Source organism: Rhamphochromis sp. 'chilingali', assembly GCF_963969265.1.
Source record: "Rhamphochromis sp. 'chilingali' genome assembly, chromosome: 16".
NCBI classification, from domain to species: Eukaryota; Metazoa; Chordata; class Actinopteri; order Cichliformes; family Cichlidae; genus Rhamphochromis; species Rhamphochromis sp. 'chilingali'.
In genome coordinates, this window is record NC_137943.1 from 31664853 (window position 1) to 31676502 (window position 11650).

Consider the following 11650-nt stretch of genomic DNA (forward strand, 5'->3'; position numbering starts at 1 on the left):
GTTGTTTATCAGGTTTGATGAACTCTGCACATATGAAATAGCTTGCAGGGTATACAAGTCTGTAAGAAGGAGTGCTTCAATTAGAGCAGGGGTGTCAAACATATGGAGGCTGGAACCTGTAAACTGAGAGCTGATTGGGACATACATTTGACATTAAATATATGTGCTGTGTATGTGTGGCCATTAATGTGACTCTTATTCACCACTGTGGGCCCTCATGAAACTGACTTGGACTATTTTAGGAACTGAAAAGTCAGAGTGAGGTCATTTATGATTCCATTTCATCCCAGATTTAGGAAGTTATTTTGTTACTGGAGAAAATATAAGGCTACTTACAGCTGCTCCCTTACTCATAGGGATAACTCCACAAAGTTAAAGTGTTTCAGAAAACATTCGTCCATTGATTCTTTTTTTGCTGCTTACATGAATCACAAGGGCGGCAGTCTAAGCAGAGATGCCCTAACTGGTCGCCTCCTCAGCCAGTCGTGTCCTGTCTCCAGATCTTCAGATTGTAAGGGACAAATTTATGATAGAAATTCTTTTTATAGTGAAAAATATCAGAACCGTACACACAGTGGAGTCAAAAATGACCCCACTCAGTCCCTCTAAATGATTCTCACTCTCTGTACGGATTATTCTTTGCTTTGAATTTATCATTTTAATAAGAAGAAAACGAGCAAAAAACAAAACAAGACTTTGCCCTTTTAAAAAATTGATTTTGATTGCTGTCGTCAAAGAACAGCACATCATTAGTCACACTTGTAGGTAACCATGAGTCATCTGAACTTTCCACACAAAAAACTCGATTACTGAAAGCGGAGTTTATAAACACCCAACAAACTACCGTAGTGTTTTTCACACTGGTTCTGCATTAATGTTGTTTATTCCTTTCATTCCTTTTAGCCACATTAGTATGATTTTTCTCCAGGAAATTACATCTTGTTATCAGAAATGTTTTAGTGTTTGAGTTGCATAACTGTCTCAGCTGTAGGCGGAGTGGGCTGTGAAGCCTGTGATTAGAACTGCCACTCATATATATTTTCAGAATATGCCATCCTCCGGTGAGTGAAATAAAATTATTTCTTGGGAACCTGCTCAAGAGTTTGTGAAGGTCCCAGGACCCCAATTTGGTATCCACAGCTGTTCACTTTAAGGGGCCTGAGTGGGTAGAGCAAAGCAGGAGCCCCCACCAGCCTGGAGTTACGGCGCTTTCCCTTCCCTCATTCAGCAGAATAAGTAAGATAAAGTGTAGGATATAATTTTGTGCCCACGTCTTTAGAGTTAAATCCACAGTTTAGTGTTTTGTCCTCAACTGTGGAAAAAAAATCATACTCGGTTTTTGCAGTTTAGTGTCTTCTGTACTTTAAAGCTTTAGTGAAAGCATGTTGATGTTGTGTAGCCACACTTCTTTTAGCTTTAAACCTGCGATCATCAAGAAAGAAACAGAAAATTCACCCACTGATCACTTGAAACTGTTCTTAGAGCCCCAAACTGATTTTGTTATCAGACACTGCGTTGGACATTTGAACACAGGTTACTTTCTTTAGGAGCCTGCCTCAAGTGGCCTTTAGAGGAACTGCAGTTTTGTGGCACTTGCACATATCGGCTTCTGAGATTTTGATGCTTGGTTTTGGATTTAAATGGCCAGTCAGTCTGTAATCCACGTGTCTTTAGTCATGCTGGCATTGTGTTTAACATTTCTAGAACAATCTTGAACGTAGGGCAGGTTTCATTAAGGAGGAAGCATTGCTTACAGAGAACCAGACAGTGTGGTGAGCTTTTAATGACAGTCACTTAGGACTGAACAGATCTGGGGACTCCCTGAGGCTAACGGCTGGGCTTTTACCCTCGGGAACTACATACCTTTATGGACTTTTTCCTGTTATAATTCCCATTTAACAGGAATGCACACGTGATATATTACACATACCAACTAATTACAACTTGCAACAGCAGTGTTTTTTATGTGTTGTTGGGTTCGTGATATAGAGTTAAAAAAAGCATGGAGCCGCTACTCTGAGACAGAAGCTTCCTCCGTTAGACTCCATCTTCCAAGCTGAGAGGACAGACAGCTGCACAGGACACATTATCTAACACCTACTGAGTGAAGAGAGCATCTCTGCTTGGGTTAGAGGCTTCACTCCCTCCGAGGCTACCCACACTATAAATGTGTGCTGTCATGGCAATGCAAGGCTGCCCGGAGGCGGATGTTGTTGTGATCGCTGCGTTTTCTTTAGGATCTCATTGAAGAGAAAGCGATAGCTGCAGTGGCCACAGCTACACAGTGTGCCGCCGATTTGATCTGTGAAAGTCCAGCTTGAAAGCGAGCTGAGGCTTGAACGATAAACATATGCTTTGCTCACAGAGAAAATCATCTCTGGCCCTTAGTCCAGATAATTTACCCGCCTCATCAAACGCATTGTAACTATAGAAACAAAGTGCAGTGCGTCATACTCTGAAACGCACACACGGTAAAAAGAAAAAGTGAATTCCCCACAATGTGCAGCCGCAGGTTTAATTGCTACAGGATTAGTTTATATTGACTTCATTACCCTGATGAATTTATGGCCACTTGGTGGCAGAAAAGCAGCACAACCAAACTGAATTACCACGTCTAGTTTTTATGGCTAATGAGTCTGCAACACGCAGCGTCCTCAAAGACTCAAATATGAAGTAAAATTTCAAAGACAAATATTGCAGTTTCTTTAAAGGCTACGGAGCCCCCCAGGGGACATGGGAGAAAAAAAATTAGGGAGGAAAAAAAAAAATTAGGGAGAAAAAAAAATTAAGACGGACTTTTGCGAGCGCTCGCAAAAGTATTGCGAGATCTCGCAAAACTCCAACAATGGCGGCAGCTACTTAGTTGTAATATTACTCTTTCTGGGTCACAAAATACACTTTTAAGATATTTTGAGGCGTGAATGTAGTTGTGTAAACGTCAGATACCTGCTCGGTTTACAAGACATCACATATTTGCAAAAGTGCTCCGACGTTTTTGGAGATCTGACACCCACTAGCTCGAAGCTAACGGGAGGTCGAGACCTACTACAGCCGGGAGGAACACCGCTTTCCCGGCACATCGTGCCTCGACCTCCCGGTCGGCTTCGAGCTGGCGGCCACTAGCTCGAAGCTAACGGGAAGTCGAGACCTACTACAGCCGGGAGGAACACCGCTTTCCCGGCACATCGTGCCTCGACCTCCCGGTCGGCTTCGAGCTGGCGGCCACTAGCTCGAAGCTAACGGGAAGTCGAGACCTACTACAGCCGGGAGGAACACCGCTTTCCCGGCACATCGTGCCTCGACCTCCCGGTCGGCTTCGAGCTGGCGGCCTCCGAAGAATGCGGCTAAAACTTTTGCGAGAGCTCGCAATACTTTTGCGAGCTCTCGCAAAAGTCCGTCTTAATTTTTTTTTTCTCCCTAATTTTTTTTTTCCTCCCTAATGTTTTTTCTCCCATGTCCCCTGGGGGGCTCCGTATAATACGACCCCTTTTTTCCTCCAGTGAATTATCAGAAAGCAGGTCAACAGACAGAGTCCCAGTTCATTTGTCTGTTCCTCTTTGTCACAGATCTTGAATTGCTGCCGTTTTGGTATTGAAGCTTTGAAAAATCCCATAATAGAAAAGAGTCTTTGTTACTTTGTTATCTCCTGTATTGATGAAGCTGTGAGACCCCACCTCCATTTGCCTCATTATAAACTTTTCATAGTATAAAGGTAAAAGTTTCTGTGGCTGCAAGTTATTGTAATCTGCTGATCCTGAGAGGTACGGGTAAGACTTTTTTCCACATTTGATTATTTCTGTTTGCTTGTCTTTGTCTCTTCAGGTGTGATTATTGTACCCAGTGCCGGCGTGGGGATCGTCCTGGGCGGCTACATCATTAAGAAGCTAAAGCTGGGCGCTCGCGAGTCGGCCAAGCTGGCCATGATCTGCAGCGGCGTGTCCCTGCTCTGCTTCTCCACGCTGTTCATCGTGGGCTGCGAGAGCATCAACCTCGGAGGGATCAACATCCCCTACACCACCGGGTAAGGAGAAGCTGGGCGGGTGAAACCCGGGGAGGTGGTGGGTCGTGCTGCATCACAGCTGACGAGGAAGACCGACGTCACTTCGGCGTCAATGCCACTTCATTCATGTCTGAATTGAGTCTTTACACTGGGTCTGTGTGTGCTGTTCCTGCAGTGATGTGGTTGTGGAGGATGTAGAGAAACACTCAAAGGATGGAGGAGACAAAGACGAAGCTAAGAATAAACAGACAGAAGTAAAAGAAAATCAGACTGACTGAGGAGGAGGGTTAAAGAAACTGAGTAATGAAAGCGGCTGAAAGAGTGAAGTCAGCCAAATAGTTCATCTGGTCGTTTAAACACATGTAATCTGTTCCTGCCACTTTTCTCAGCCTTATTTCGTGTCCAACTTTGTGCATTCTTGCACTTTGAAGTCATGTCCAGGACATTTATTCCAGCGTTTTGTTGGCCGATATTTGTGTAAAGGACTGATGTACTGCCTGTTGCTAGAGGCAAAGACCAAAAGTACATCTGTACAAGAGGTGGGCGATGGATTTTCTGGATCTGTGAATGGTTCCCCTGTAAGGCAGGCATGAAACTTAGTCACAGACACGGAGAGTCACAGACGCCCTGCACGGGTCATCATTCCTGTTACAGTTCACGTAACGTCCAACTGAAGGATGCACGCATAGTCGGTGGCACTAGCATTTGTCACTTGGACCAGAGTGGATCCTAGAAACGTCTTTAAGACTAACAGATGTTTAAGACCTCTGCCAGAAAACAATGGCGATGTCACGTGATCCGAAGGCTTATGCTGCCTTCCTTGTACCTCACAGGTTATAGGTCGGATTTGGAAAAACGGGCGGTGACTTGCTCTGAAGATGGAGCCATTCAGCCATCAGTGCAGCGCCTGAGTACAGCACAGTGTATATATTTTTTCTCAGTCTAATAATACAGCTGTAGCACGTTCACTGATAGAATCCAGTCGGTTCTCTGTATAAGACTTTTTTGCCTAGCTGCAAATACTGTGTGAACAGTGAACACAAAGTTCAGCAGTTATACTTCCAACTTTGCACTTGAGATAGAAAGCAGCATTAACTCAGTCGGTGTCCAGACTGAAAAGTACATCGTGGTTATAATATCATTATAGGCCCTGCTGCTTGCACTGACAGTGGCTGGTGTTGTAAGCAGGCTATAAATAGTTTAGTTTGCTTGTTTGCTAATGTTGCTGACATGGTACTGTAATGAAATGGTGCCTTCATGTGTCTTAAAGATGATCAACCAAACCTGGAGGGCTGGCTGATTGTGAAATGCTCTCTGAATGATTTCATTCAGCCCAGTTTGTCACTTATAACAGACTGTAACCATAAACCTCTGCTTTTCACTGTAAAGGGCATCTGCAGCTATTTCAGTACTGACTTCCAGTGACACAAAAATACATTTGTTACCTACAATCACATGAAGCAGAAAGTTTTCCCCTATTTCTTTTCTTCTAATTGTTTCCTGTCACCCGACTGACGTATCAGTGACGTCTGCTCCAAACTGGTCTGTTTGTTCGATCTTAAAAATTTAGAAAATGTCAGAAAAAATTGGCTTCACGGTTTTCCAGGTGACATTTTCAAAGAGCTTGTTTTATCTGACATACAAAAAGTCAAAACTCTTCCATTAAAAAAGGTAGGAAAAAACCTCATGAACCTCAGGAATGTGTTGGTTTCTCAGCGTTATTATCTGTTCATTTCCTGTACTGCATTTTTTAGCATTATTCTTATTCAGAGAAACAGAATAACTTCTTGGCTGTTATTTATTTATTTACTAGGAAACCTTGGTGGGCATATCCTCCAGCTTTATAACTATATAGCCTTTATAACAGCTAGATGGTTACTGAAGACAATTAGCAGCAGGTTTATTTGTTGACAACATAATAGGAAAAAAAGAGATTTTATCCTTCAGAATAAAATATTTGGCTAATTTTCTTAAAATGTTATAGCTGCTGTAAACCGAACAAACTCAAATCTTTGATATGAAGCCATAATAAAACATCTTTTCCCCTGCAATCATCCCACACAGTTCTGAAGTTCATTTTTAGTCATGTTTTTAGAGGCGGCACAAGTTTTTGGCCAGATCTGCTCCATTCAAGTCTGCAGTTTCATCAACCTGACAGCCCTTAGTTGTTTTTTTCAGCACCTCCCCTGGTGTCGTTCTTTTGCTTCTCCTTCCAGATGTAAACTTGGAATCCTGACTCTTTCCCTTAAACCGCAGACATCCGTTTGCCGACTGCAGCGTGGCCTTTCTCCTGTTTAATCATTTCCCGGTCTGACCGAGTAGGTGGTAGTTTTCATCACCCCATCTGTGGCTCATGTCAGGGAGGAAGCGAATGTTCGGATGAGTGCAGGATAACAGATAACGAGCCAGTGAACGGAGGCGTTTTCTTTTGCACAAAGCGTCCCTGAGAGCGATTACATGGCAACCGTGGAAAATGTCCAAGGACAGCTTGGAAGAGAGGATCTTTGGCTGCGTGCCCTCTCTGTTTTCTCTCTCGTTTGTCCCTCTGGTCTTTTTTTATTTCCCTCTGTGAGTCTGTCTGTCGCTTTCGCCCTCCACTCTTCATGTTTAATTCTTTTCGATTCCCTCCCTTCTGTCTCCTTTTCCTCGTCCTCTCTCTGCTTTTTCCTCTTGTTCGTCTGTTGTGTTTTGATGACAGCTGCGTCCATCCAACCCTACTGCTTAACTTGTTGTGAACAAAATAGATCAGGACGTGCCAGCTTGGCACAAACTTTTACATGGACGAAGGAAAGAAGAAATGATTCGTTTTTCTACGTCTAGGACCAAGGCCACTGTGACCTGAAAACAGCTTGTTTTGCCCATAACTTAAGAATTCTAGTTTTTCTTTTTGGCTTTTCCCAAACACGTCAAATCGTCTGAGTGTTCAGTGAATTTCTTTATCTGTCAGATTTCTCTGAAGAAGATTTGTAACTTTTTCCTCACGCAGTGTCATCATTACTAAATAAAATAATGGAGAAATGTACCGAAAGTGCTCATTGAAAAGCTGTGATGACTTTTCCATCAGCCTGAGCTTTACTTTGATGCTGCTTATCAGTAATGTGTTAGACAAGCAGTCACTATGCGGATCAATGCGAGCAAGAAATGAGCTTTTACACAGTGTTTAGTGTAATGATGTCGCCTGTTAACAGACTGAATTTGACTTAATGCCACTAAGTGCTGGGATTAATTTGTTTTCAGTGTTGAACACTCAGAAGTGGAATAGCTTTAAAGGAAAATAACTGTCTAATTAAAAAGGTTCTGTTTTCTCCCTTCAGACCTACACTCACTATGACGCAGAGGAACCTGACCGGAGGCTGTAATGTGAACTGCGGCTGTAAAATCCACGAGTACGCTCCGGTCTGCGGCTCTGATGGCATCACATATTTTAACCCCTGCCTAGCTGGCTGTGGCAGCGTGGCCAACGACAGCACTGGGGTAAGAGGCCACGATACCTGTGTCTTATTTTTTTAAATGTTGACACTAAAACATCTTAAATTCAGTCTAAGATGTATTTTAAATGTTTTGTTTCACTATTTTCTGCCCACGGCACGTGGTTTTCTCAGCTTGACTGTTGCTATTTTCAGCTCATGCAGCTCCGTCCTCTCATCCACAGGCAGGTCGCGGCAGATGGCCGCACCCCCCTGAGCCCGGTTCCTCCTGGAGAATACTTCCTGTTAAAAGGGAGTTTTTCCTTCCCACTGTCACCAAGTGCTCGCTCATGTTAACTGGGATTTTTTTTCTTTATTATTTTAGCAATTTACCTTAAAATATAAAGCGTGTTGTTGTGATTTAGCGCTACATAAATAAAACTGAATTAAATTAAAGGATCAATAAGCTCATAGCAGAATTGCTACTCCACCTACAGCATTGGTCCAAATTTAATCAAACTAGCACAAACTAAAGGTCACGTATGTCATTTTTACTGGCAACAACCTCTGAACTGTGATGGAGTTTGGTGATGTTCTCAAACAGTCATGTTTGCTGGGTTAGCTTCTTTAAACCATTCAGCTTCTTTTTAAAATTAGAAACAGGTTCTAATTTGGTATATTAACTGATGTAGAAATTCTATTTTTCTGTTCTTTTCAAATTAATAATTGCATTTAGACAGTGTTCTTGAACTTAACTGTTACTTTATAAATTATTTCGAAGTGAGATGGAAGAAGGTCTTAGTTTAGATGTGCTTTTCCCTCAATATTCATTTTAAAAGGATCCTCAGTTTAACTTGTTTGAACTTGTAAACACTACGGGGTAGTAGTAACCTGGACACTATCCTGGCGTTGTATATGTGTGATTTCAAGGCCAAAAACCAGAAGATTTTAATAATTTTGGCAAAAGAAGCAAAATGTTACCAAAAAGTTCCGTTTAATTCATTTTGTTGTTATTATACAAGCAAAGCCAACACAATGATATATGCAGTATTAATATGTAGGTGCAGCGCAACACAACACAGTAATGACACGACACAGTAACATAATAGAAAAGCAAAAACATAAAATGATATAAAAGCGGATAAAATAAATAAAAAAAATCATGTAGATTAATATAAAGAAAATAAAATAGCAGATTAGTGACTTATAGGTAATCTGTTGTTACTGATAAAGTGTCAGAGTGTGGCAGGTTCTGATCCAGTGATTATGTGTGTTACAGTGTGTGACTGAGTTCAGTGCTTATGGTGCACATGATTGGAGAGACAGATTTACAGGCCGGGAACAAAAAAATCTGTTCCTGAGCCTTACAGTGTGAGACACTGGTACTGTTTCACACTCAGTGGGGGATCAATGTTGAAAGGGGGAGTGGGGTCATAGTTCATGTTACACGCATGCAAGGTAAAGCGTTTCAGGTAGCAGTCTTTAACGGCATGTAGCGGGTGCCAACAGGACGCTCTGTTGGTTTCACTAACTGCTGCAGGTGCAGTGATTGTACCAAGCTGTTGTGCAAGATGTTACCGTGCAGTGGTAGAAGCTGTCCAGATGGAGCCTTTTCAATCTCCTCAGGCAGTGGAGGCATTGTTGTTGCTTATCAGGAAGTATATAGAGACCATGTCAGGTCCCCAGAGGCATAGAGACCAAGGAACTGAAAGCTCGTTATGTTCTCAGCTTTACCCTGTTGTAGATGGGGCTCTGTCTACCTTTTTTGGACTTTCTATAACATTAAGATCAAGGTTTTTGTTTGAGTCAGCAGATGCTGGATCTGCCCTCTGTAGGCCATGTCGTCATTATTAGACGGAGGCACTCGGATAGGTTTGAAAGAGTAATAAAAGGCCTTTATTTTCCCAGTGCTAAAGACATTCTCACTTCTTTTTAGCAGTTACATTAATGTCTAAAGTAATAACATTATGAACCATGTATCTAAACTTCCATACGTATCTTCATTTGCCCTCCAGATCCGAAACTACTCCGACTGCGCCTGCGTTCAGAGCCGGCAGGTCATCACGCCGTCGACTGGCAGTCAGGGCAGCAACCAGCTGCAGCTCGTCATCGTCAAGACCTACCTGAACGAGAACGGCTACGCCGTATCGGGGAAGTGCGACCGCACCTGCAATACGCTCATCCCCTTCCTCATCTTTCTCTTCATCGTCACGCTCATCACTGCTTGCGCTCAGCCCTCCGCCATCATTGTCACCCTCAGGTACGCCTTTATGAATCACTCACTGTGAGGAGGATGGGATGTCAATGTTTTGTTCCAACTAAAAGTCGTCAGCCTCTTTGGTTTTTAAGTACCGGTAACTGCCTCTCTGCAGACCAGGTGTTCTTATCACCTTTCTGAGAAAAAAAGAAACAATTTTCTATTTTTGTAGGAAATGAGTTTTCAAAAATAATCAAAAGTGGTGGAAAAGTTGAAGAAACTTTACTGACTGTAGACAAACTGTGAGAGTAAAGGCGACACTGTTGACTTACTGGTTGATCTACATTCCCTCTCTTACCTTATGGACAGCTGGCCTGCAAGGAGCCAGTTGAGATGGTTTAGGCATATGAACAGGATGCCTCACGAGCGCCTCCTAGGTGAGGTGTTTTGGGCATTTCCCATTGGGAGAAGACCCCTGGGATAGTACTGGGATAGTGCTGGCTTGGGAATGCCTCAGTATTCTTCCCAGATCAGCTGGAGAGGTCTGGGCATCTCTTATTAGACTGATGATGTGACGATGAATTTGAACGTGAACATTTCTTCTTTCATCCAAGTGGCAGTACTATCAAACTGTGATTTCCAAACTTTATCAACTCAATTCCCACAAAGTCTTTGAACTGATTTGTCTGATGGAAATGTATGTATTTGATAGATATTTCTGAACATTCGACAAATAAAAATGTTAACATCATTAAAGGATTCAGGCATGGGGCCATTTTCGATTTAAAAATGGATAAGTGGGTCTTTGTTAAGTAGATTTGTATCACGCAGTAGGACAGTCAAGTAAGATGAACATAATAAAGCCAAAAACACAGATATTTGTTGTGAATGAGCAGAATTGTTGCTGAATCACGTCTAAGCTGATCAAGTCTGCCGGCATCAGTCTTGTTATCTTTATCTGATAACAAAGCTCTCCTGCTCTCATCCAAACATGGTGACGTCTGTGTGCAGAGTCAGCAAACTTTAGAGTTTTATCAGAGTCGACTGGTGAATCCCCGCCCTTTTAATGTCCCTGTAACCCACTAAGATTAAAGGTAATTTGGCTAATGCTTGAAAAAAGCTGTAAACATAAACATGGTTATGTGCCGTCTGTGGTGAAAACACTCTTAGCCAAGTCCACAGATCAGTTCCCATCCATTTGGTTCATTTTTACTTTTGCTTTTTTTTTTTTTTAAGAATTAACCGTTTTATTTTTCATAAATATGGCCGTGAAGCTTTTCGTTTCTTTGGAGGATTTTATTGCATATTACAGACCAAGAGGTTGCACAACAGGCATGGATGGTGAATATTTATTCGAGTTGTGAAGTTTGACTGTGTGTGGTCTCAGAAATGTTTTAGATGCAGGCACGATGCTTGGAAATAAATCTACATTCACGGAAACACAGAGTTGTGTGTTGTTATCACTGAACAAACACTTAAAATTTCAATTTTCATTGAACAAACACTTAATTTTAGCGATTCAACTGTAATATTTAACATTAGCTTAGGCAGTTGCTTTATTTGGTTCTATCATCCTCTGTTTCTGCCTTCCTCAGTCACCTGTCTGTGTGTTGCAGGTCTGTAGCGGAGCAGGAGCGGCCGTTCGCTCTGGGAATGCAGTTTGTCCTCCTCAGGACTCTCGGTGAGTAGAACCGGAAAGCACAGAGCTGCTCGTCTTGTTTTATTTTGCCATGAAATTAAATAGAAAAGCAGAATATCAGCAGTGTTATTTGTGGAGCTCGATGGAGAGATGGGCTCACTGCTTGTAAACACTCGGTGCCTCCTGACTCACGAGATGTTTTACAGATTTTTAAAAAGTGGCAGTTATCCTGAATAAGGAGGAGTCAAAGGAGGTGAATTATATTTGATGCATGTTCAGGGAGCTGCTGTCAGTGTAAGTTATTTAGAGGACAGTTAGAAACTGTGTTTGGGGTTAATCAGGTGGTGAGGATTATGAAATTTATGAAATCCAGGATGGCACTTCTCATCTTGTGCTGCAGTTTCTCA

The 11650-nt window shown here is 42.3% G+C and overlaps 1 protein-coding gene across 9 annotated transcripts in view; it reads left to right on the forward strand.

Annotated features, from left to right (window-relative positions):
* LOC308383497 (solute carrier organic anion transporter family member 5A1-like) overlaps positions 1-11650 on the forward strand; it is a 56907-nt gene that overhangs the window by 34227 nt on the left and 11030 nt on the right. For all 9 annotated transcript variants that reach the window (XR_013969155.1, XM_080861503.1, XM_080861505.1 and 6 more), the window contains 4 exons: positions 3823-4021; positions 7315-7474; positions 9423-9667; positions 11221-11285. Coding sequence is in view for 8 of the 9 variants with exons in the window: in XM_080861503.1 (XP_080717629.1) it covers positions 3823-4021; positions 7315-7474; positions 9423-9667; positions 11221-11285 (669 nt within the window). In the remaining variant the exon portion in view is untranslated. The remainder of the gene's footprint in view (positions 1-3822; positions 4022-7314; positions 7475-9422; positions 9668-11220; positions 11286-11650) is intronic.